This window comes from Dromiciops gliroides, chromosome 1, assembly GCF_019393635.1.
Source record: "Dromiciops gliroides isolate mDroGli1 chromosome 1, mDroGli1.pri, whole genome shotgun sequence".
Taxonomy (NCBI): domain Eukaryota; kingdom Metazoa; phylum Chordata; class Mammalia; order Microbiotheria; family Microbiotheriidae; genus Dromiciops; species Dromiciops gliroides.
In genome coordinates this window covers 54,217,739-54,243,883 of record NC_057861.1, presented here as the reverse complement: position 1 = coordinate 54,243,883, position 26,145 = coordinate 54,217,739, and the positions used below count along the sequence as shown (strand labels likewise).

The 26,145-nt window shown below is 44.7% G+C and overlaps 1 protein-coding gene across 1 annotated transcript; it reads right to left on the bottom strand.

Annotated features, from left to right (window-relative positions):
- Positions 1-1,493: 1,493 nt before the first annotated feature.
- On the bottom strand, positions 1,494-26,033 carry SF3A2 (splicing factor 3a subunit 2). The gene is made up of 9 exons (XM_043977784.1): positions 25,682-26,033; positions 18,744-18,909; positions 17,241-17,312; positions 14,948-14,994; positions 10,595-10,704; positions 7,396-7,445; positions 6,935-7,075; positions 3,289-3,357; positions 1,494-2,702 (listed from the first exon to the last, which is right to left on the bottom strand). Exons 2-9 carry the CDS (start codon positions 18,867-18,869, stop codon positions 1,641-1,643), a joined length of 1,677 nt encoding a protein of 558 aa, XP_043833719.1. The 5' UTR covers positions 18,870-18,909; positions 25,682-26,033; the 3' UTR covers positions 1,494-1,640.
- Between the last annotated feature and the right edge of the window lie 112 nt (positions 26,034-26,145).

The following is a 26,145-nucleotide window of genomic DNA, read 5'->3' as shown; positions in this document are numbered from 1 at the left end:
TCTAGTAGGTCAGACCATATGCTGCTCAACATTTTCATAAATGGTTTAACGTATATTATCTGGCATACTTGTTCGATGTGCAGATGACCAAGCTGTAGGGAACATTCCCATGTTGGAGGAGAATCAGGATCCAAAAAGATCGACAGATCAAAAGGAAGGGTTAGTTTGAGTGAGGTGGAATTTTGGTACAACTGAATACACTGACATTTAATCATGATGAAAAGTGAAATCTTACATTTGGGTTGGAAAAAAAATCATCTTCACTAATACAGACTGGGTGAAGACATGAGTTCAGAAGTAGGAACAACATGGCAGACAGGCAGATTTCAGGTGCTCTAAGGAAAAATAATTAGGCGTGTCCTGAATGCAGCAGATCGCTACAGGTGTTAGCCTTTCTTATTACAGGTCTCCAGACAGAGGCAATACAACTAAACTACTCCTCGAGAGTTACAGAAACTTCTTAAGAATGTTATCCAAGGGATTTCTTGGTCAGATGCGGGCCAGCAACCTTTGAAGTCCCTTCCAACTCCTGACAAAGCTGAAACTAGAAACTGGTTACCGTCCGATGCTATTTTCTCATTGTTGCATATGTGTCTATCTTGCCTTTCCAACTTTTTTTTTTTTTTTTTAGAAAGTCTCCTCATTTCCCCATGCTACCTAATAGGAGGCTGGCCATACCATATGTGAGCAACGTTCTTTGAAAGGAACTGACCACCCACATAAAACTAACTGCACAGAGAAAAAAAGTGAGAAAATTTTTAAGTCTAGGCTTTTGGGGTGGGTGGGAAGAGGAAGTGAAATCCCTCTTTTCCTCTGTAGAACATGGGCTTATGATAGCTGGGAGGGGGAGGGAATTGGAAGGAGATTCTAAGTCACCAACCTACCAGGTTACGTGGGCATGCTTGTGAAACACCTGCCTGGGGTTGGAGCTGAGTATTCGACATAAATGCATGACCTTGGCTCCATTAGTACCAAGCTCAAATTGACAACGCAACAGGAATATAAAATGTCTCTTAAAAACTGGCTTTACAGAGTATTCAAAATCTGCAGCCCACCTAAGGCCCATATCAGATGTTTTCAGAGACATGCATACACCTCCCTCCCCTGACTCTAAGATTCAAGCAAAGTGCTGGAGTTGGGAAGCTATACCTATTAAAAATACAGGATGCAGATCTGCTGTGACAAACTCAAGACTTAATGGGGAAAAGTGTACACAGTGCCTATTCTGGGAAGATGTTTGTTGGATGGAACTCTTGCCAAGGCTTGGGAGGGTGTCAAGAGTCCACCGATTCAACAAGACAAAGGACGAGGGCTATCCGACCCAACATGTTCCTTAGAAACATCTGCATGAGTCATAGCACCAGACAATCAGCAGTTTTCTTCCTCAACCCAATATACATAGTAACTGGAGAAAGGTGATGAAGTGGTTGGCTACTTCCAAGGGACTGCTGACCGGGGCTCTACAGTAGCTTAATGAGACTATTCCACATTACTCCATTCACCGTAAACAAGGTAGAAACCTATTTAATTAACTTTGAGGACAGAGTTCAAAACCCCTGTACAAAAAACACCCAAATTTGTCTTTGGGGAAATGACGCAATGTAGATAAAACCCAATGGAGGGGGAGGAGCAAAAGCTTTTCAATTGGTTGGTGGAGGAGGAGGGATATTTCCAGGTCCTTCCGAGGGAAGAGGGGGCCTCAACATTGGGGGCATAGGAGTTGGGGGATGTACTCCTGGGTTTTGGGGGTGTACACCTGGGGCTTGAGGGTGAACCCCAGGAGCCTGAGGATGAACCCCTGGAGCCTGAGGATGAACCCCAGGAGCCTGGGGATGAACCCCAGGAGCCTGGGGATGTACCCCAGGAGCTTGGGGATGAACCCCTGGTGCTTGGGGGTGTACCCCTGGAGCCTGAGGATGAACCCCAGGTGCTTGAGGGTGTACTCCTGGGGCCTGTGGGTGAACCCCAGGAGCTTGGGGATGAACCCCTGGTGCTTGGGGATGAACTCCTGGTGCTTGGGGGTGTACCCCTGGAGCCTGAGGATGAACCCCAGGAGCTTGGGGGTGTACTCCTGGGGCCTGTGGGTGAACCCCAGGAGCTTGGGGATGAACCCCTGGTGCTTGGGGGTGTACCCCTGGAGCCTGAGGATGAACCCCAGGTGCTTGGGGGTGTACTCCTGGAGCTTGGGGATGTACTCCTGGAGCCTGGGGGTGTACTCCTGGAGCCTGAGGATGAACTCCAGGAGCTTGGGGATGAACCCCTGGTGCTTGGGGGTGTACCCCTGGAGCCTGAGGATGAACCCCAGGAGCTGGGGGATGCACTCCAGGAGCGGGAGGGTGTACCCCAGGAGCGGGAGGGTGTACTCCTGGAGCTGGGGGGTGTACCCCAGGAGCTGGGGGATGAACCCCAGGAGTAGGGGGGTGAACCCCAGGAGCTGCAGGGTGAACCCCAGGAGCAGGGGGATGAACTCCAGGTGCAGGAGGGGGCATCTGAGGAGGCCCAGGAGGTGCAGGCCCACTGGGAGGCATGGGTGGCAGAGGCATGCCGCCTGGAGGCGGTGGTGGCAAAGACTCTGGCAGAGGAGGTCGAGGAGGCAAACCATTCATCAGTGGGGGGGGGGGCCGCTTCACCCCAGGAGGCCCAGCAGGGAGGGCTGGAGGAGCAGGAGGCTTCTCCATCTTAAAATGGAACTGGAGAAAAAACTGAAAGAAAAGAGAAAGATGAAGAAGCAAATCTGAGACCTCACGGTCCTGCAGGCCCCACATTCCCCAGGGAACTTCAATAAGCTTTGCTTGGAGCTGCTTCCTTCCCTCAGAGCAGACGCAGAGGCCTCTCTCTGAGATCTGGAGGGGAAACAAATGTCCAGAGAGGCTCTATTCTAAGCCACAAATTACCGGGCCGACCTCCCGTCTCCCAAGTCTCACTGAGTGAACAACCGTCATGACCCGCACAGGCCAGAGTAGAGGGCTTCCCATTCCTAGCAAGGGCCTCCCTGTGAGCTGCAGTGCTGAGATCTCCAGCTCGCGCTGGGTGCAGACACAGAAGGAAGCTTGTCGCTGGGAGTGCGGATCTTAGCCAGAGAAGCCTCCCCTCTGCACAAGTCAACATTTAGTCACAGGATACAATGGAATTCTGATTTGGTAATGCCTAGCCCTGGGGGACTATCCATCTGGAACCAAGGGGACCACTCTCCTTGCCTGTGAAGTTACTGGCTCACCAGGGGTTACAGAGACCCCCAAATTAGCAAAGAGCTCAACAACATTTAGGCCAATTTTCTTATCTGCTTACCTGCTTGGTTTCTCTGTTCCAGTGGGTCCAAAACTTGCCCTCAGCCTTGTCAATCTCCCTACTTGGCACCTGAGCAAACAGGAAGAGATCAGACAGGGACGGCTGAGCGATAGTCTCTTAGATGTCTGTTTCTATCCCCTCCAGGCACGCTGACATACAGAGATGCTAAGAATGGGGAGGGAAGGGCTCGAGACCATACTGGTACAATGCACAGATCCCATGATATCCCCCATGGAGCCAAAGGCCCCGAGTTCAGAGCAGTAACAGACTAGGATTGCTTCTGAGTCAGAAACGTAAGATGTTAATACTCAGAGCCAAACAGCATCTTCTAATTAGAGCTCTAACGATGCTGGTGGGGGAAAGGACAACAGGTTCATTTATCCCGTCACATGAGTACTTCCGGCCCACCCAGGGAAAGGAATTCCATATGCACAGTCAGAGTTCTGAAGGCTACAAATCCATGGATGTTGTCCCCAGATCTATGCTTAGACCTGGAGGAAGCTGGCTACGTGCCTGTCCAGATGGGATAACCACCCCCCACCCTCACCCTGGCCATCTTTCTTGGGACAAGAATCAACAGGACATATGAGAATGCCTGGAGTGGACATGGGGAAGCCAGTGACAGGCATGGGGATGCCTAGAGGGAGGATTTAAAAATTCTCTCTGCAGGCACACCAGCCCTGACCATCACAATCTGGCTTCTGGGGTTTAACTACCACATCGCCCCTTACTCCCCAACAGAAACCCTTCACTCCAGACAAGGTGCATGTACCCTCCGATTTCTGGTTTCCACTTATTTGTTTTCCAAACTTGAGGTGACACCACCACCCCTCTCTACCCAGCTAAATCCTACCCATTCTGCAAATTCCAGTTCAAGTCTTGTCATTCCAAGAAGCTTCCCTCCCAGCCTGCCACTTTCTAATTCCTATTATACTTAATGATTATAGCACATAATCAGCTCTTGGCTACAAACAAGTGTGGCATAGTGGGAAAAGTGCTCAATTTGCAATCAGAGGTCCTGGGTTCAAATCCTGGTTCTGCCCCTGACCTCCTGTGTACCTCTGGAAAAGTCATCTAAACTTTTTTTTTGGGGGGGGGGGGGCCGGCGGGGCAATGAGGGTTAAGTGACTTGCCCAGGGTCACACAGCTAGTGTGAACTCAGGTTCTCCTGAATCCAGGGCCAGTGCTTTACCCACTGTGTCACCTAGCTGCCCCGTCACCTAAACTTTCTGACCCTCATTTGCCTCATCTGTAAGATGAGGGGGTTGGACTAAATGACCTTTGAGGTCCTTTCAATCAATTGATTAATAAAGTGCCAGGTACAGGTTAGAATCTGTTCTAAATGCCAAGAGTATATACCAAAATGGAACAATTCTTACTCTTAAGAAACAAAGTCTCTCTCAGGAGAGACTGGTGCATGCATGCGTGTGTAAGTTCAATAAATACAAGATTAAACATAAGGCAGTTAAACATAAGGCAGCTTGCAAAGCAGAGTACTACTTGTGAGGCTGTTATTGTTTAGTCTTTTTCAATCGTGTCCAACTCTTCCTGACCCCATTTGGGGTTTTCTTGGCAAAGATACTGGAGTGGTTCTCCAGCTCATTTTACAGATGAGGAAACTGAGGCAAACAGGGTGAAGTGACTCACCCAGGGTCACATAGCTAGCGTCTGAAGCCATATTTGAACCGAGGTCTTCTTGATGATAGACCCAGCACTCTATCATCCACTATGCCACCTACCTGCCCAGTCAAGAGGATCAGGAAAAACTGTATGAGAAGTGCAATTTACTGACTAGAGGAGTGACATGGTCAGATGTCTCCTTAAGAAGCGGCCATTTCAGCAGCTCTTTGGCGGACTGGGAAGGGAAACCAACTGGTAGGCTCTTTCAGTCTAGGTAAGAGGGAATGAAGTCCTGAACTAAGGTGGTGGCTGTGTGAGTAATAAGAATAAGCTGAATGCAAGAGATGGTTATGGGGTGAGGCACAGTAAGGAGCTGTAGATAATACTGAGGTGACAAATCTGGGTGACCGCGCCAGAAACCAGGAAGGAAACTGATGAGTTTGGAGGAAAGAGAATTAATTCTGGTTTTGACATACTAAGTTTAAGAGATGTTTTCACAACATATACTTTGAAATGTCCAATAAGCACAGAGTGATGCTGCAGGACTCTTCAAAGCTTAGGTGAGAAACTGAATATAAAGATCTACATGTCACTTGCCTAGAGGAGGTAATTAAACCATCCAAAGAAGTCACCAAGACAGAAGGCAGAGAGGACAGCAGAGAAGCGGACCCAGGACAAAGAATTAGAGAACACTGGTTGTGCAGGGGCCTGTTGTGGACCATGTGCTAGCCAAGGAGTGACAATAAAAAATGGAGGAGCAGTCAGAGGTAGGATAATTAAGAGAGTGGTCACAGTGTAACTCTGGAGAGTGCAGTCAGTTTCAGAGATGAGGTCAGAATGGACACTGCAAAGGCCTGAGGAGTGAAAAAGGAAATAGAGGCAAGGCGTACAGAGACTGCTTTCTCTAGAGCTATGTTAACAAGAGGAAGGAGAGATAAAGGACAGTAGCTTGAGGGAATGACGGTTCCAGCAAAGGTTTTTTATTTAAGGATAGATGGCAGCAACTTGGGTATGTATGAAGACAGCAGGTTACAGATGGGATGAGGGAGGAACATGCTGGAGAAGATGGGAGGAGATGGGCTCAAGCGCACATCTAGTAGGCTGGCCTTGGCTAGAAGGGCCCTCAACAGTGGATCGGCAGGCATTTGTTAAGTGCCCACCATGTGACAGGTGTGTGTTAAACTCTGGAAATACAAAGAAAGGCAAAAATAGTTCTTGACTTCAAGAAACCTGCACTCTAATGCAAGTTAGAGCTGGCACCATGTCGATAAGTAGGTGCCCACAAGATATGTACAGAATACATGAAAGGCGACCTGAGAGGGAGCTACTTGGACCAAGGCTTGTGAGGGGGGAAGAGCATCGTGGAGAGAAAGTTAGCCAGTGCAAGGGAAAAAGGAGAGATGTGGTGAAGGCAGAAAGGACAATGCCAACAGACTGTAAGGGGAGAGTGAGACATCAAAGATGATGCGCAAGTTATGAACCAGGGTGACTGCAAAGAGGGTGAACCCCTCATCGATATGAAGGAGTATGGAAGTGGGGAGGACTGGAGGGAAAGATAATGGGTTCTGCTTTGGATATGTTGAACTAAGGATGGCCATGGGACAGCTACTTGAAGATGAATAATAGGCAATTGGGAGTGAGACTGGAGCTCAGAAGAAGATTTGGAAGGATAGATGCATCTGGGATCATCCAAGAATGGAAGAAAGTACTAGTGTAAGGGCTAATGTCCAGCTTTAAAATCTACCTACCACCCTATTGTTGTCTTAAAGCATTTTTTCTTATATTCCCGGTATCCTCGAGTGGACTAAATTTTTGAGAGTAGGGATGGATAAATACTCTCACTTACAGGTCATCAGATTTAGAGCAACTGCCCTTGCCTGCCACTGCAGCCCTAAAACAATGTTAGGGCTACCACAGGTTCAATAAACACTGGAGAAACTGCTAGAGGAAGAAGAGAGTGACTCGGTGGGAAGCACAAAAGGGCAAAGGGAAAGAACCCCAACTTCTCCAATGTCCCCCACATTACCTTGAAAGCAATGGTTTCATAGGGCTCGGCTGCCATCAGAAGATACTGCCATCGTCTGTCAGGGGGTTCAATCCTCTGCTCGTATGCAGACATGAACCGGTGGCGTGGCATGATACTCTCAGCGATCTCAGGATAGTCAATCTGTAGGCCAAGAAGCACAACTAAGTACTGTGTAGTTAACGTAACAGGAAGAAGGGGCAAAGTTAGCACCTAAAAGGCATCGACAGGGGCTTCATTTTCTCAGTCAACTTCCTACTAAGAGGGGCAGGGTCGGGGGGAAGCATGGAGATGACGCCTGGGAAATGCTCAGCCAGAACAGTACAGCACAGAGAGGTAGGGTCAGGTTGGAGCCTTTGGCCTCTTTTGAGCCCTGATCACGTGCAGGCCAATCAGAACTCATAAGGAAAAGAGGGATCATGAGCATTTATAAAGGGTGGTGGGGTGTGGGGAGGTCACCTTACCTGGAAGAGGAGGCTCTGCTGGCCCAGCTCCGTGTCCCGCTGCTTGGTCACTGACATAGACAAAGTAGTAGATAGTCATTCCAACAAAGCCCAAATACTGATTTTTCACCAAGGCCACCCCAATGACTTCAGTCTTCTCAGGCTTCCTCTTCTCTGAGCTAGACCACTCAGAGTAGGTCGTGTCCTACACTATTTTCTGGTACAGACCATAAGAAACTTGAAGGCAAAGACCACGCGCTCTTCTATACACTCTGCTGTGTCTAGCACTAGACTAATGGAACACATTCAGAAAGTGGCTCCATGCCTGCTGAATCAAGCATCACCGCCAGGCTGCAAGGGCCAAGCTGTCTGCTCTATTCCAGAAATCCAGGCACCTGCTTCTCACAGACTTACAAAATGTTGCCTGTGGAGAGGGGCACATTCATCTGCCATTTCACAGGCAGCACAAAGAGCTGGCAAACCTGCTATGCTGCCTGCCTGAATGGAGACGGTCATCAAGTACCATCTGATCAAAGCAGATGCTGGATCCTTTGAAAGGTATCCTCTGACCCACGATGAAACACTACACTATCCACCTGAGGGTACTCACTGTTCAGACTCAATCACAGATTTGGGGGGCGTGGTCAATGGGGTAATTATTTTTGCTTGACTATGCATACGTTACAAGGATCTCCCCCAGTTTTTTCCCCAATGGCAGAAGGTAGAGTGGAGAGGAGATTTTTGTTAATTGAAAAAAACTGTAGGGGGCAGCTAGGTGGCACAACAGATAAAAGCATAGGCCCTGGATTCAGGAGGACCTGAGTTCAAATCCGGTCTCAGACACTTGACACTTACTGTGTGACACTGGGCAAGTCACTTAACCCTCATTGCCCTGCAAAAAAAAAAAAAAAAAGAAAGAAAGAAAGAAAAAAAGAAAAAACTGTAAAGACTGAAAAATAAAATTAAAATGTGTCCCTGGCATCTGCAAAGTAGACTAAAACAATATTTACTGTAGGTATACTTCCCTTTGCACTACGCACAAAAGACAGCATAGTACAGTGGAAAGGGCAATGGGTTTCCAGTCAGGAACACCCCAATTCAAACCCTGGCTCTGCTCCTTGCTACCTATGTGACCTCAGAGAAGTTCCTTCACCTTGCCAGGTCTCAGTATGTCCTCTGTAAAACAAGGGCCTTGCACCAGATGGCGCAGAGGGTCTATGACCCTCTGATCCTGTTATCAGGAAAATGTTGCTTAAGTTCCCTCAGGGTGACTCTTCATTCACGAAACATCAAGGGTATACCATGTGCAGAACCACATGGTGCTGGGTACCGGTGAAGACACAAAGATAAACAAACAAGGCATCTAAAGCCTGTATTGTCATAACATCCTCCTGACCCAAGTCTTCTCATTGTCATGCCTCCAATAATCCTTCTTAAGCGTCTCTCTCTGGTCACATTACTCCTCTGCTCAAACACTGTCTGAGGCTCCCTTGTGCCTAACAAGGGAAGCTAGGATACCTTTCCAAGGCATTATTTAAAACCCTCCCAAAGCTGGTATACTCCATCATCACAGCTTTACTTTCCATTCCTTCTTTCTAGCTGAGCAGTCCAGTCCTGGGTCACCCTCAGAGCCCTGCACTCTGCCCCTCAAATGCTGGCACTTTCCTGCCATTACCTGTGCCATCCCCAGTGCTGCACTGTCCTCCTTCCCCTACTGTCTTGCTGAATTCCTACCCATGATGAGAGGTCCAATTAAAATGCTACCTCCCCCAATGCACATGAAAATATAAAGCTACCTTTCATGAAGCTTGCTTTTCCTTTTAAGTAAACAACAAATTCAATACATCACTTAAAAAAAAATGCCCCTTCCCCCATGAAGTTTTCCAAGACTTCCCATGGTAAAAACTGCATTCCTCAGTTCTCACTACCTTGTACCTCTTTGGTTTTTTTTGGTGAGGCAATTGGGGTTAAGTGACTTGCCCAGGGTCACACAGCTAGTAAGTGTCAAGTGTCTGAGGCCAAATTTGAACTCAGGTCCTCCTGAATCCAGGGCCGGTGCTCTATCCATTGTGCCATCTAGCTGCCTCTACCATGTACCTCTTTAAAGCCTATATAATCCTATGTATCATATTCACTGGTGTCTGCATTGTCCCTTCCTACCAGGCTACTTGCTCTCCCTCCACCACTGGGGGTGACCAATAACTTTGCTGGTATGAAGATGTTTCTCAAAATGACAATAACATCAATTGAAACACATAAGAGCAGTAAAGTCAAAGAAGTGTGGCAGGAGAATAACAAATCCTGCCACAAAGCCAAGAGCCTATCTATAAAGATGAAGAAGCTCTCTAAGCTTTTTGTACCAGGCTTTGGATCAGTCTCGCTTAAGATGAAGTGCAAATGACTTGAGTGTCATATGGGTTTCTGGGCGGCTCAGCTCCAAAAAGCTAAGTGCCTGCCCGATAAAGGGTTTTGGGCTTTTGGTTACTGGCTCCATAAAGCAGCCCAGCCGACCTACAGAACTTCCCCCAAGAGCAACTCTCTCTGAAATAAACACCAATAAAGGGGGGGGGGGATATGGATGGTAATCCCCTCAATCATTCATAAATCAGTATAAAAGGAAAAAAGAAAGCCCAGGTTTCTATGCTGGATCTAGAGAAGGATCATTGCTTCTACACTGAGTGCTGTCCTCTAGCAGAAGGGAGGCAGTATCAAGTGGTGTGCCACACAGGGAGCCTGAGACTCCTGTGCCAGAAGGTAAAAATCGCTGACAAGATGGAGAGGCAGAGAAGGGCAAAGGGTATTAAGGTTACACATTAGCCTGAGATGGTTGGCAAAACACTCATTTTAAAGGAAAATGAATAGAACCCTTTTCCCCTTAGCAGCGTTCCTGTTGACCAAGGAGAACTTAACAAGGTAAGATTAAACATAACCCGGTCAGACAGGCTGCCCAGTTCTGAACACCTCACAAAGGAGGGGGAGACAGCTATCAAGTATGGCAGAAAGGTCCATAGAAAGAGCTAGGAGGAGACTTTGGGTAGTTGACTGGATTCCTGGTATGAATTCCAGAGATGAAGAGTCTTTCTATAGGTACAGGGAGGGTTTCAGGGTCATTGATTACAGTAGCTACAAAGCTTACTGAAAATGCAAAAGAGCAGCTGCAGAGACCACCTGCTGCTCCGTACTACAATTCTGCTTTGCCTGAGGGTGCAGAGTCACATACCTTTGTAGCCTGGGCGACCAATCTTCACAAACTTCTTCACTTCCACTTTGACTTTCTCTGGGGCTGGCTGGGCTGGAGCCTCTTTGGCCTCTTTGGCTGCTCTTCGAGCCCTACAGTCAGCCACAACAAAGGGTTAGTATCTTGCTGTGTCTCTAAATTGGTTTTAGGGGGAATTCCCTGATTGTAGTGAAAAGGGTATTGTATTGGGCTAGGGGCCAGGAGGCCTGGGTTGTAGTTTGTCCCTGTCAATTTCTTGTTCTGTGACACTCTCCCCCCCAACTCTAAATTTATCATCTATGGACAGATGTCCATTTCTTATCACCTAGAAACAAATAATCAAATTTGTTTTGCCTGTTTCAAAAGGGTATAGCAAGGATAGAATGAGAAAAAAGGAATGAAGAGTTGGAAAGAAGTTCAGATGTCATCTGACCCTCCATTTCCAGTTAAGTGAAGTGTAAATCTTTATCTACCTAAAGGATTGCAACAACCATTCACTCCCATCTAGGGAGCAGCTAACCAAGTGACTGCCTTGGCACTCCTGCCAAGTGGGCCTTTTGCTAGCAGGGGGTTTATGGGTCTCCAAAGTCACAGAGCTAATCAGTGATATGGTCATGAGTCCCTTTTCCAAACTGTCATGGCTGCCTCTCAGACATCCTTCCCTTCCTTCCTTACCTCAGAGTCCTAAGTTATGACAATCAAAATTGAGCCCCCGACTGTGACAGCTCTGAACTCTGGGATCTTCTCCAAGGCTTTGCTTGTTGCCTCCACTCATCATCTAGTCCCTCTGCTTGTGAATGCATGGACAGCTTGGGTAGAGTGACAAGAATTTTAACAACCTCAATATGACCTCAGCTGGTTTCAAACAATGTTTTGACATATACCTTTCAAGCAATGGTTCTCAAACTTTTTGTAGTAGTAACAGAAACACTTTAAATAAAATTCAGGGGACATCTTGGACCCATGGATGTCCTCTGAGGCTCTGTCCTAGGCCCTCCTCTCCTCTCCCTCTATACTATTTCATTTAATGACCTCATTTCCTATGGATTAAATGATCACTTCTATGAAGATGATTCTCAGATCTATTTACCAAGTCCTAACCTCTTTGTACCACATCTCAAACTGCCTCTTGGACATCCTGAACGAGATATCCCAGACACTTTAAACTCAATGTGTTCAAAACTGAACTCATTATCGTCACCCCCAAGCCCTCCCCTTCTCCCAAGTCACCCCAGCTCACGATCTAGGTGTCATCTTTAACTCCTGCCTGCCTTTAACCCCCATATCTCTTATGAACCCTCTCTCTTCTCTGACATAGCTACCACTCTAGAGTGGGTCCTCATCACTCCCTACCTGGCCTATTGTAAGAGCCTGTCGGGTGGTCTCCCTGCCACAAGTCTTTTCCCACTCCAGACTATCTTCTACTCAGCTGTCAAAAAAATCTTCTAGGGGCAGCTAGGTGGGGCAGTGGATAAAGCACCGGCCCTGGATTCAGGAGGACCCGAGTTCAAATCTGGCCTCAGACACTTGACACATACTAGCTGTGTGACCTTGGGCAAGTCACTTAACCCTCATTGCCCCAACAAAAAACAAAAACAAAACAAAAAAATCTTCTGCATGTCAGGCCACGTCATCTCCCTATGCAATAAATTCCAAAGGCTCCATATTAAAATCTAGGATCAAATATAAAAACTGTTTGGCTTTCAAAGCCCGTCATAACCTGGCCCTCCTCCTACCTTTCTTATATCTTGCTCCTTGGCCCAGATGGCTCTAGAGGAGCGAGTGAGAGTGGTAACTTTGCACAGCCCTCCCCCACTTCAACCTGATTCTCTGCAAGTGAATCGTGAATCGCCTCCTGATGTCATGCCCTCTTCAAGAACAAAGGACAAACACCACCACCACTCTGCTCCCGTCTGAAATTCCATCTGCTGATGCTACACAAGACACTTCTGACTCTTACATTTTCACTAGGTGTCCTCCACGCCGAGCATTTCCTACCACTTCACCTTTGCCTTCATTGATGTCTCAGCTAAAATCAAACCTTTTGCAAGAAAGCCTTTCCAGACAAATGGAATGCTCTTCCTTCCCACTAAGACTATCTCCAATTGACTCTGTATATATCTTGTTTGGACGTATGAGCCCCTTGAAGCCTGGGACTGTTTTGTCTTTCTTTGTACTCCCAGCCCTAATCAGTGCCCGGCACTAATAGTCAACTTAATAAACAAATGCTTGTCAACTAACGCCTTTTAAAATGATTTTGAACTTTAAATGCTCGTGACTATAACTTTGGTACTGCTGTACATAAGACCAATAACTTTAAAAACTTTAAGCCTCAGTCTTAGGACAAATCATAAGCAACTTAGTGAAAAGGATATGACTAATACAATCAGTAAGTATTTTTTAACTGTAACACTGCACATGCTAATTCATCTTTTAAGATGATTCATAACAGTTTTCATTTCCCTTCTGCTTAAACCAGATTTCTGGCTTGGTTTAGTTCATCACAGTTTCACTTTTTTAAAAAGCTGATTTAGAATTTACTATTTTATTTCTAAATTCCTTTGTGATTCTGCTAGAAACACAGAATTTTTTCCTTTTTAAATGTGGCTACATACCACATCAGGATCAACCTGATACAACTATTTTTTTTTTTCTGATATAACTATTTAAAAGTAAATCTGATTTTGTTAACTTCCTTTTCCACCCATTCATCTAAGTTGGCCTATGCTTCTCTGAATTAAGGCACAGTAAAATTTCATCCCTCATGGCATATAGTTTGTTCAGGCAGTCCATGGACACCTCCTTTGTTTCCATGTATGTTTGACCATGCCAAGTACTAGCTCCACTGCACAAAGAACTGGGAAGGAGAAAGAGGATGGTCAATGGCACAGCTAACTACACTGCATGTATGTGGTGTATGAATGATGGAAAATCATTCAGTTGTAAGGAATGATGACTATGATGAATACAGAAGAGACACACGGGAAAACGGAAATTGAGTGAAGGAAGAAGCAGGAAAACAATAGGTACAAGGATGAAAACAATGTTAATGGAAAGAACCCAAGTGAAATGCTGTGCAAATCTAATGGCCAAGCTTGACCCCAAAGAAGGAATCTAAAAGGACACCTCTTTCCCTGCTCCTTGGCCCAGGGGACCAGGAGAACTGAACCCGGCACAAAACCCCAGACAACCTTTTTCACAGATTGGTTACTTTTGCTCAATTTTTTCTTCCTCTTTTTTCCCTTCTTTATTTTAAGAAGCAGCTCTCTGGAAAGAGGGAGTGGGGCTGGGAGGAAAGGAGTACTGTAGGGGATCTAAAAATCTAAATATATCATTGAATTTATTTTTTAAAAAACATAAACCTAAATTGGAGACAGTTAATATTGCTTTTGTATTTCGAAATTGGCATTCAAGTAACATCTTTGGGTGTTTGTTTCACTGCCAGACAATTAACATTTTTGCTTTCTTGTGATTCTTTAGTGTCCTTACTTTCCTCAATTATCTATAATGGATTCTGATGCAAAATTTAAAAAAATATTTTAACAGTAAAAATAGACACCTCATTATTTTATATATATTCTGATTGAGACAAAGTGTCTGACATGAGACATTATTGGAGACAATTAACAATTGCTTCTAGAGCAGGAGTTAGCAAACTATTGCCGTAGGGCAGTTTTTGTAAGGAGAATGGTTTTTGACATTTTTAATTACAATAAAATTTTATTTAAAAAATGTAGAAACCATTGTTAGCAGTCCTACAGTTTGCTAACCCGTGTTCTAGGCCAATAAGAATACATCTTATTAGCTCTATGACCAACTGAGCCTAATTTCCAACTAATTATCCATTTTTTCACATTGACTGATTGCAAGAATACAGTTTTGGGGCTGTGCTTACCTGTAGCTATTGATCTTTTTCTTAGAACCCACAAATGCTTTATAATTCAAGAAATAATGCTTTAAATAAGAGCAGTATGTGTTTCATATTAGCACTGTGAATACTAAATAACCAAGTTAAAAGAAATGGCTGGCAAAATCAGCCTGTCAATGAATATTTATTAAGTGCTTACACCAGGCTAAAGCCCTCAGTGATACAAAAAGAGGCAAAAGACAGACCCCACCCTCAAGGAGCTCGAAAACTAAAACAACTTGCAAACTAATATGTACTACAAACAAGCTATCCAGGATAAAAAGAAAATAATTAACATTGGAGAGGTACTAGAATTAGGAAGTGTTGAAAAAAGTTTCTTGTGAAAGATAGAGTTTTAGTTGGGACTTAAAGACAGGGAAATCAGTGGGTGGAGATAAGAACTATAATTCTACATCAGATCCCTAAAGAGTCTTATTTTAAATACTTACAAATTTGTTTGATGCTTTTTTCCTTGAGTATGCGCTAAGTAACTTCCCTGTGCAGGGGAAAAACACACAAAAGAAATTAGGCTAAATTAAATTATAAGAAGTTTCACAAAGGGAAGCTAGATGGCGAAGTGGATAAGGCACTGACCCTGGATTCAGGAGGACCTGAGTTCAAATGGGGGGGGGGAGAGGTGTCACAAAATCAAACCCCAAGAGAATGGAAACTCAGTAATCATATAATTCAACTGTCAGCCCAAATGTGAATTCTGTTTATCATATGCCTGGAAAAGCCACCTAGCCTTTGCTGAAAGACTTCTAGGCACTAATGTGCCTTATTGGAGAGCTCTAATTATTAAGAGAGATTTCTTATAACAGGCTGAAACCTACTACCCTTTTAAATTCCACTCACCAGTTCTAAGGGACAAATTTAATTCCTTTTTTATTTGACAATTTTTCAAATACTTAAAGACTGCCTATCACTCTGCCCCCCTGCACCCTCCCACTGTCTCTAGCTAGGGGTCTAGTTGTGGCCTGTTGTCCAGTCTTCCTCCTCCTAATCCTGGATGCCCTCCTCTGCTCCACCTGGCCCCTGACCAGAGCAGGATACACTACCACAAAAAGGCTCTGGAAAGGCCCGAGTCCCATATGACCATCGTTCCTGCCTTTAAGTTGCCATGAATACGGCCTAGCACCATGTCTGCTTGTTTTAGCTAACAAAACATACTGCTGAGTTTTATGAAAATTACAGTTCCCTCAAACTCCAGGTCTTTTTCATATGAAACTACTGAATCACACTTCTTATCCTTTACCTATATGGCTGATTTTCTGAACCTAAGTACAGGACTTTGTTTATCCCTATTACATTTCATTTTATTACTTCAACCCATTATCCTAACCAGGTGAGTTTAATTAGGATACAAGGTTATCTAATTCTAATCAAGTATTTTTTTTTAATAAAGATACTTTGATTTTCTCTTTAGAACTAAAATGGGGGGAAAAAAGAAGTAAATGGGTGTAAGAGGAGGAAGGAACAGTTTTTATTTATGTCGCCCCATGTTTTGAAGGTTCCCAAGAACCATCAATCAAACTCACAAACACTGGAGTGAATGCTGGAAGTGTGACTCATATTCCTGAGCATTTTGCAGACCAGTTTTCTACCAGATGTCGAAGACTTGCTCTAGTTTCATGGACTAGAGAGGGATGAGGGAAATGATAGTTTTATATGTAGCCCCTGAGAAATATCTGCCCAGGTTTGACCTCACTCTGCAGGCATACTTAGTGTATTCTGAAGCTGGCCTCTCATCACCCTCCAGGAATTCCCATCTACTTCTGGTCATGGGAAAAAGCCCACAAAGGCTGAAGGCAGCATAGGACTACAGGTACTACTGTGCTCAATCTGTTGTGTTGTTGCTCAGTCATGTCCGACACTTTGTCATCCCAGCTGGGGGTTTCTTGGCAGATAAAGAAGTGGTTTACCATTTCCTTTTCCAGCTCATTTTACAGATGAGGAAACCGAGGCAAACAAGGTGAAATTGATGGAAGAAGCTAAAAAGGGGGTTAACATAAACGGAGGCTTGAGTCCTTATCAATAGTACCTAAAAGGATTAGCAGAGAAGCTAAGGATTGTGTTCTTATAGTAACCAAGAAGGTTTGTCCCTATCAACCCTCACCATCAACAGACTAGGGGCCATTAACCATTAATAGCCATTAATATTCCCAGATGATAGGACACCGAGAAACCAAAAACCAGAGACCCTCTGGGTCTGACAAGTTGAAGCATGCCTTTAGGAACATGTGCAGAAAGGAAGAAATGTCCCCTTAGGTTCACCTTATGACATATAAACCCCCAAGACACACCTCCAAGGAAAAAAGTACCTGTCTCATGGGTTGTCTTAGGACCCCAGGAAATCCAAATTAGGATAAGATCTCCCATGAACCTCCCCACAAGGAGGAGATGACCTACTTTTTCTCACTATGAATATTCTTCTTTTTCCCCCTATCTGAGACACCTATCTCCATGGTGCTCTCCCTCTGGTCAGCACAGTATTTCAATAAAACTTTAGAAACTGAGTCACTGAGATTTGTAATTCTTTGGGACGCCTCATCAATTAAACCCACCCCCCCACAACAAAGTGACCTGCCCAGGGTCACACAGATAGTAAGAGTCTCAGGCCAGATTTGAACTCTGGAAGATAAGTCTTTCTGACTCCAGGCCAAGCGATCTGTCCACAGTGCCACCCAATTGCTTCAGAAAAGGAAACTTTGAAACTCAAAACACAAAGCCAACATAACTCACCTCATTGTTGTGAAGTGTTAAGCAGAGTTTGCATTCATAAGAACCCAAATGGTTCTTCATAAAGTATGGGTCCTAGAAAAGTAAAAATATAACTCATATTAATGAAACAGACACAATAACATGCTCGATGTTATCAGAAGGGCTACTCTGTGCCAAATAAAACAGGAGCCTGTGACCAAAAGAGGCTGGTTTCTCTTGGTTCTTACTATTGTCTTTGCTCAATTCTCTGCCTGAAATAACACAGCCCTTACAGAATGGAAGCGACAGGAAAAATCCTCTTTTCACCAGGCACTCAACTAAGGTTCACCATACTGTTTCTCTGGATATAAGACAGATCTCTTAATGGAGTCACTGATGACTGACACTGTGATCCCACAGACCTGAGCCATCTGAAGGACATGGGAAGGGAGAAAGTTTCTCCTTTTGCCTTTAACAGCAGAATCTTTCTAATTCCTAGGGATGGCTACTTCCCTCTCTTGTGGCCAAGGAGAATGAGGATTAGTTAAACTAAAAACTTCTTAAGAGTCATTTCACTCTAACATTTATTATTTGGATATATGAAAATTTGCTAGGTGTTGAGGACACAAAGACCCATGCCCCCAAAAAGTCCGTTCATGTTCTCAAGGATATCTCGGGAGAGGAGCTTTGGTGTAGAGTGAGGAGTAGCTCATTCTATTAGGGAAAGTAAAGATATTAAACTTGATCATCATTTAATAGACCGCTATTCTTTAAAAGAGATAGAGGTACTAGGAAACATGCTTTCACAAAAAAGATATCAAAGAATTGAAGGACAAGTAAGAGATTACCTTGTCCCACCCTTGGGAAGACAACATATTATTTCCTCCACTTTAGAGATGAGGTGATCAAATCTGAAAAGGCAATGTGACTTTCACGTTCACACGGCCGGACCCAAGTATCCTCAAGTTTCATGAAAACACAATGGTCCACTTCAGTGGCAGACATGGAAAGAGTTAGTAAAATGAAACGAATATGGAAAAGAAAGTGTTATGCACTACTACTTAGGCTGCCATGGACCTAAAACAAGGGAAAGCCACAATTCAACCATGATATCCTCTTCAATTTTGTACCGGCATTTTGCTAGAGCTTGTATTTCATTATTGAAAGGCTTATGATGTTGCCCATCCTGTTTCTGTTACTTCAATTCTTTCAATTGCAATTGATAGGGTCATACAATTTTAGGGGTTGAAAGAAAATTTTAGTGATCACTGTCCAAGCCACTCATTTTATGGTTGAAGAAAACTGAGAAAGAAAGAGGTTAACTTGTCCAAGACAAGTGATGGCGCTGGAAGCAGAACTTAAGTCTCTTGACTCCTAGTCCTATCAGATAGCTTTCTTTTATAACATGCTGCTTCTCAAAATGCAAAGATTCCAGGGGTGGGGTGGGGTGAGAGATTGCTCACATCCACTAATCTGAGATAATATATCAAGCTCTAAAAATTGAGCCAGATGGCTTCCTGTAATTAAGAAACAACTGGATCTTACCTTGTTGATATCAATCGTTTCAAGAGCCAGCTGTCGGAGCCGTTCCCTTCGATCTCGGTTGCTCTCTGAGGATGAAGCCACACCACCACTCCCAGTCTTGCCCCCTGGCCGATGTTGAAAATCCATGATGATGGTCTTTGAACTTCAGTGCACCAAGGAAAGAAATCTGCAATTCGAGATGGGAGGAATGAGTGGAAAATTAACCAAGAACAAAAGTTTTAAATTTCAGAAATTAGACAAATACTCCCCGTACTATTTTGGATTCAATACAACACTACCCTGAATGGCAAAAGCTGTCGATCACCAAGGGAAATGTAACCTTGCTCATAAACACCTTCTATAAATCTAGCCTAAGTCTGCCATTCTCCATTCCTGATCATATGACATCACTTCCCTCATGAAAATTCTCTAAAGAGCCCCACCCCCTCAACACTGCCTTTTCAACATCAGGTTCAAACCTACTTAGCTGATGGAAATATTCACCACATATCCTACCCTCCTGTGAAGCCTTTCCTCATTCCTTCCTCTGAATTCCTGTAGGACTTTTGGTACAATCTGCTTCCCATACTGTCTGTATTGCTAATTCACTTTTTAAGTAGCTCAGTCTCCCCTCCCTCACACCCTCTTTATATGCTACCCACCCCACTTTCGAAAGCCCATGTTTTCTTACAGTCTGGCCTCCCTCCCATTCAGCCTTTATGTTGCTAAATGTAATTCAAATATTTATTAAATGCTTACTTGGTGCTCTGGATATAAAAACACAACATAGCTCCTCATCTCAAGGAACTGACATTCTTGGTGGGGGATGGGGAATAAAATACATGAAAGTATTAAGTAAAATATCTGGTTTAAGAGAGGGAAAAGCACTAACCAACTTGGGATGCAGAAGGGGTACCAAAGGAAAGAAAGAAGGGAAGGCTCCACAGAGGAAGGAGTACCTGTGTCTTTTTTTTTTTTTTTTGGCAGGGCAATGAGGGTTAAGTGACTTGCCCAGGGTCACACAGCTAGTAAGTGTCAAGTGTCTGGGGCTGGATTTGAACTCAGGTTCTCCTGAATCCAAGGCCGGTGCTTTATCCACTGCGCCACCTAGCTGCCCATACCTGTGTCTTGAAGAGGACAGTTTTATAAAATGCATAAGAGGATGGAAGAACAGCTGGTGTAAAGGCAGAGATGATGACAACTAGAATTTATATAGTGTTTTAAAAGTATGAAAAGAATCTGCTATATATTAACTCACAACAAGCCTGGGAGGGAGGAGCTATGATTTTTTTTTTAGTGAGGCAATTGGGGTTAAGTGACTTGCCCAGGGTCACACAGCTAGTTAAGTGTCTGAGGCCGGATTTGAACTCAGGTACTCCTGAATCCAGGGCCAGCATTTTATCCACTGTACCACCTAGCCGGCCCCGAGGAGCTATGATTATTCCTATTTTACAGATGAAGAAACAGAGGCACAAGAGTTTAAGGCATGTCTGGAGCAGGATTTGGCCTCAGGTCTTCCTGACGCCAAAGCCTGAACTGTCTCTATGATGACACCTAACATGACCTGCCTGGCTGAAACCAAATGTGTGAAGGAGAACAATATGATTTGAGGCTATAAGAGGAAGGTTGGAAATAGTTTACGTAGGGGTTTAAATGCCAGGCTGTTACTATTTTATCCTGGAGGCAACAGAAATAAATATGTGCCTTTGAAAGTTGACTTCAGCATCCATGCAGGTTGATAAAAAAAGGAGAGAGCCTAGAAAAGCAAAGAGACCAATTAGGAGGCTATAAAATATTTGAAGTAAAAAGTGAACAGGACTAACTTAAGGTTAGCCAGGTAAAGAAAAAGGACTGAAGAAATGTTGTGGAGATCATATCAACAATACCTGGCAACTGTGATGTTTAAAATCTAAATGTGTGGTCGACTTAAATTAGAAGCTTTAGCACTAGTCTTTGGGCATTAAGCATTTATTAAAGCATACCAGGTATTCACGTGGAGTTCAGAAAGTTAAGAGAAGGCCTATCTAGCCTAGAGTTCCAGCCTGGTCAGGTTCTTTCTCAAGTCCTCTGCCAGGAGCCTGCTTCAACCAAGAACTCCCTCAAACTGAGTGTGGAAGCTTTTTATAGGTCCGGAGCAGAGGCGGTCCCTACACACTGCTTCAAGCTAATTGGTTAGTGTCATCACTGGTCTCCTATTGAGTTCAAAGTCCTTAGCTTCTGAGAAGGATACCAATTTAAGGGCCACCAGGTGTGGTTACAATCTAACTTGAAGTAGGCTAATCAGCAGTCAATCACTCTCACTTAATTCAATCAGTTTATATTAATCTCCAGGTGAGCCTTTGAGTATCTGCCAAATCTCATTTTCTCACACAACTGAAATGAGAGGAAGGGAGAAAGAGTCAAAAGGTGACTGAAGTTGTAAACCCAGATGTCTAGAAGAATGGGGATTCCCATAACCGAAAAAGGGCAAGGGAGAAGAGGAACAAGTCTGGGGTAAAGAGAATTCTATTTTAGAACTGCTGAATTTAAGTTTTCAATAAGACATCTGCATGAAAATTCAGAAGGCAGTTGGTGATGTACACAAAAATATACACTTAAGTATATGGGAGAGAGGAAGCACATTTGGGGAAATTAGGAAAGGCTTTATGGTTCCTGAACTCAATCTTGAAGGAAACTAGGGATTTCAAGAAGTAGAGGTGAAGGGGAAATACATTCCAAACACGGGGAAACCCTTGGGAGCTGATGAACACAAAGAGAGAAAAATCTGGAGAAAGAAGAAAAGTAGCATAGGATAGAATATTATTGAATACCCAAGTTTTGGGGGAGGAAGAGTTTAATGATGATCTAGGAAAAGGAAAACAAGAAAGAAGTCACACAAGCAGGAGAAAAATCGGGATAGAGCAATGTTTAAAAAAAGACTATCCAAGAGATGGGGATGGTTAACAGAGTTAAAAGCAGTAAAAAGGTCAAGCAGAATGAAGACTTAGAAAAGGCTATTGGATTTAACAGTTGGGAGATAACTGGTAACCTTGGACAGAGCGGTTTCAGTCAAGTGGTGGAGCCAGAAGACAGATTACAATAGGCTGAGAAGTAAGTGGGAGGTGAGGAAGTGAAGGCAACAAATATAGACCTTTTTTCCTAGGAATTTGCCTGTGAATGGGTAAGAGAGATAGAGGATGGGGAACAGGGTCAAGTGAAGGGAGAGACCTGGGCATGTTTATACACAATAGGGAAGCCAGTTGATAAGGAGAGATTAAAGATGACAGGAACATACCAGCTGTCAGACTGATCTGCCCCAAGAGCAGTTGTGACTGTTACACCCCCCACCCCCCCCACGCCACTGCCCCATTCAATCAATTGCAATGGCTCCCTCTTACTTCCAGGATCCAATATGAAATCCCCCACTTGGCTTTGAAGCCCTCCATAAGCCAGCCCCTTCCAGTCTTCTCACACCTCACACATATTCTACCATTCAGGGAGACGGGCCTCCAGGCTTGTTCTGTGAATGAGATCCTCCAGTTCCAACTCCTAGTGTGTTTATTGGCTGTCCCTCACCACCCCATCCCCAGGTTTTCCTGGCTTCCTTCAAGTCTTAACTAAAGTCCCCTATAAGCCTTTCCCAAACCCCCTTAACTGCCATTGTAGTCTCTTTCCTCTGTTGGTTACCTCTAATTTATCCTGTCTATATCTTGTTTGTACTTAGTTGTTTGCATGTTATCTTCCCCGCTAGACTATGAGCTCCTCAAAGGCAGGGACTGACGCTTGCCTTTCTTGGTATCCCAGCATTTCACCCACTGCCTGGCACACAGAAAGTACTTAATAAATGTTCCTTGATTAACATTTGCCTTGTAACTTTCCCTGTGAGAAATCTAAGTAGCACGAAGCTCTCCATCTGCCTTGAACTGAACATGAATGCGAGGTGAGCCCTCCTTTCTGTATCTCCCCCAGTGACAAGGTGAGCTCCCCTTTACCACTGCATTCCAGTGACTGATCTGATGAGATGCCAGCAGTGATAGGGGAGAACAGGAGCAAGGGCACATGGAGAATGTTTAGCTTTAGCAAGGGAAATGATCCTCTCATCCTAGGAGACTGGATCAAGGAAGAGAGAACCAGAAACAAGATAATGAGTCCTTAAAATGTGGAACCAGAGAGAAGGATGCCCTCAGTTTTCTCAGAAAGGTAGGAGGTCAAGTCATTCACTGACAGAGATGAAGGACGGGTGGTGTATGCTGGATAGCCATGGAGAACGAGACAATCAGGGAAGAATAAAAGGTATGCTGCAAAGCAGTAAAGGTTCATTTGAAATGGCATAAATTTGTTGGCTGGGGAAAGGGAGTTATACCAAGGTAAGAACAAGCATTTACTATGTATGAGCCAGGCACTGAGGCAGGTGCTGGCATACAAAGCAAACAGTTCACACTCTATCAAGGGAGGGAACATGTCACACATAAATATATCAAGACTATATATAAAATAAAAACAAGGCATCTTTGCTAGGGAGGGCACTAGGTCCAGAGGAGAATGAGGAAAGGTTTCATGGAGAAGGTGGGGGTACTTGAGCTCAATCTCAAAGGAAATTAAGGATTCCAAGAAGTCAGTCAGTCAACAAGCATTCATTAACTATATGCTGGTCACTGTGTTAAGTACTCAGGAAACAAAGAAAAGCAAAAAATAGTCCTGGCTCTTAAGGAGCTCACAATCTAACTGGGAGACAACTATGCATAAACAAGATATAAAGGATACATTTGAGAAAACCAACAGAGGGAAGGTATTAAAGGGGATGAGGAAAAGCTTCTTTCAGTAAGTAGGATTTTAGCTCAGACTTGAAAGAAACCAGGGAAGCCAGGAGGTGGGAGAGGAAGAACAATCTGGGCATGGGAGACAGCCAGAGAAAATGCCCAGATTTGGGACATGGGTTGTCTAATTCAAGGAAAGCAAGGTGGCCAGTGCCACTGGAATGTAAATTACATGAGGGTTAGTACAGTATAAGAAGACGAGAAAGAGAGAAGTGGCCAGGTTATGAAGGTCTTTGAATGTCACAGAAAGGCTTTTATATTAGATCTTGGAGGTGATAAGGAGTTTATTAAATAGGGGAATGACATGTTCACAGCTGCACTTTAGGAAGACTACTTTGGTAACTTAAAAGAGGACAGATTGGATTGGGAAGAGACTCAAGGCAGGAGATTGGAAAGGCTATTGTGATAGCTCCAGTGAGGTGACTACAACCTATACCAGAGTGTTAACAAAACAATATCAATATCAAAGGAGAGAAAGGAGTTAATATAAGACATGTTACAAAGGTAAAACTGACAGGTTCTAGCAACAGATCACATTGGGGGGAGGGAGTGAAGGACACTAACATTGCAAGTTAACTGGGAAAGACAGTGTACACTAGGGAATTTTAGAGGATGGAGGTTTTAGGGGAAAGATGAGATAAGTTTTGGACATGTTGAGTTTAAGATGTCTAAGGGGAGGCTTCTTAAACTTTTTCAACTGGTAACCCCTTTTTACCCAAGAAATTTTTACCCAATCCTGGGTATATGAAATAGTTGCCAAATTTTTCTCCACCCCCCACATTCAATAGGAGATCCCACGTGGGGTCAAGACCCTTTTACAAAAACTAGGAGCTAAAAAAGATCCAGCAAAGGAGACTGAGGAGCAGTCACACGTGTAGGAGAACAAGAACGGAGTAGAATGACAGAAATCTAGGGAAAACTATCAAGGAGAAGAAAGTATGTCAAAGGCTACAGAGAGGTCCAGAAGAATGAGGATTGAGAAAAAGCCATTGGATTTTACAACCAGGAGATAATTTAATAATCTAGGTAACTAGCTAGCATTTATATATAGCTTTAAAATTTGCAAAGGTGCTTTACAAATACTTTATTTTCTCTTCAAATCAACTCTGGGAGAGAAGTAGTATTATTATCCCTATTTTATCAATGAGGAACTGAGGCAGGCAAAAGTTACGTAACCTGTCCATGCAGCTAGGAAGTATATCTAAGGTTAGATGCGAATCAGGTCTTCCTGACTTCGGGTCCAGTGCTCTATCCACAGTAACCATCTAACTTTCTAGAGAAAGCCACTTCAGTGGAATGAGGTTAGAGAGGAGTGTACTTCAGTCATGAATGATAACCAGTAGAAAGGCATTACAGATGAGGAAGACGAAAGACGACCCCAGAGTTCAGGAAGGAGACTGGAAAGTCCAAGATGTGAGACTTCACATGACAGAGTCCTTCCATGTGTTAATGTAGAAGCAGGCCCCCTGCGCACTACTTCTTTGCTAGTTAGGGTGGAGGAATGACACGATCAGACCGGCACTTTAGGAGCTACTGAAAAATCAACTTGCCAAGGTGGAGAAAAGGTTAATTCATTTTCATACTTATCAAGCTTCTTCAACGTGTAAGGTGCGAAACAGACAAAAGTAACAATTCAACAGTGCGTATGATACCTCAAGGAACTTACATAGTACTGGGGAGACTCGAATACATAAAGTTAAACGCAAAATACTTAAAAAAACAAATTTAAATTACTCTCCAAGAAGGGAGGTCCACTAACAAAGAGCGTCCATTAACAAGGGGGGCAATCAGCCTAGGGTACAGTCTCCCCACCAGCCCAGCCTGAGGCCCTTACCAGGCTGCCAGTCTCCACTACGAGCAGCAGAGACCCCCTCCCCCCCCCAACCCTTACCCCTCCAGGCATTCCTCTCCTCGCGTAATTTCCCTCCCAGGGCTAGCCCCCGCCCCCTCCGCGCGCCCTCCCCACTATCCCCTCCCAGTGCACGCCCAGGCCTCTCCACGCGCGCCCCCGCCTCTTCCGCGCTCCATCAACCCGGGCGCCCTCCCCGGCCCCCATCCCCCACCTCCCCGGCGCGATATCCGACCCACACGAGACACGACCCGGGCCTCGGGTCTCGCGACCTCGTTCTTCCCCTTCTCCCCTGGTTCCCTGGCCAAACATACTTCCTCCTTGTCGCCGCGAGGCCCTGGACCTCAAAGCGGCCGCTCCCGTCTCCTCACCGGGAACCTCACAGAAACTCCAAGCGCCGATAAGGGCCAGCACCACGAGCCCCTCCGCCGTTATCTCCGCAGCCAGCTCGTCCTACTGACCCTCCACGCATGCGCGACGCCGCGGCAGCTTCGACCTGCGCACGCGCTACAAGGAGTCCTCGCAAACTTTATTGACCGCTTTGCTCACGGACAGCTGGGTGGTGGCGCGCCCCGCCCACCGAAGCGCCTTTCTTCATTAGAGCGCGGGAAGGGGCTGGGGGCTAGTATCTAACTCGTCTCATCCAGAATTCCAGTACGTCCGGGTCTCTAGAAATCAAGGAAGAAACGAGCGTGGGGAGGACAGAGGCACGCAATCAGGCGTCAACAAAACTTTATTGTATGCTGTGGGCGGGCGCGGCCTCTGCGGAAAAACTTTA

Bases quoted from the DNA above. Each gene is read 5' to 3' on its own strand.
- SF3A2 (XM_043977784.1), bottom strand. From the start codon at position 18,869: ATGGATTTTCAACATCGGCCAGGGGGCAAGACTGGGAGTGGTGGTGTG. The intron at 7,076-7,395 runs GTAAGGTGACCT...CTTGGCCTACAG, and splicing joins AGCAGAGCCTCCTCTTCCAG to ATTGACTATCCTGAGATCGC. The intron at 2,703-3,288 runs GTAAGCAGATAA...CTTTTCTTTCAG, and splicing joins GGAACAGAGAAACCAAGCAG to TTTTTTCTCCAGTTCCATTT.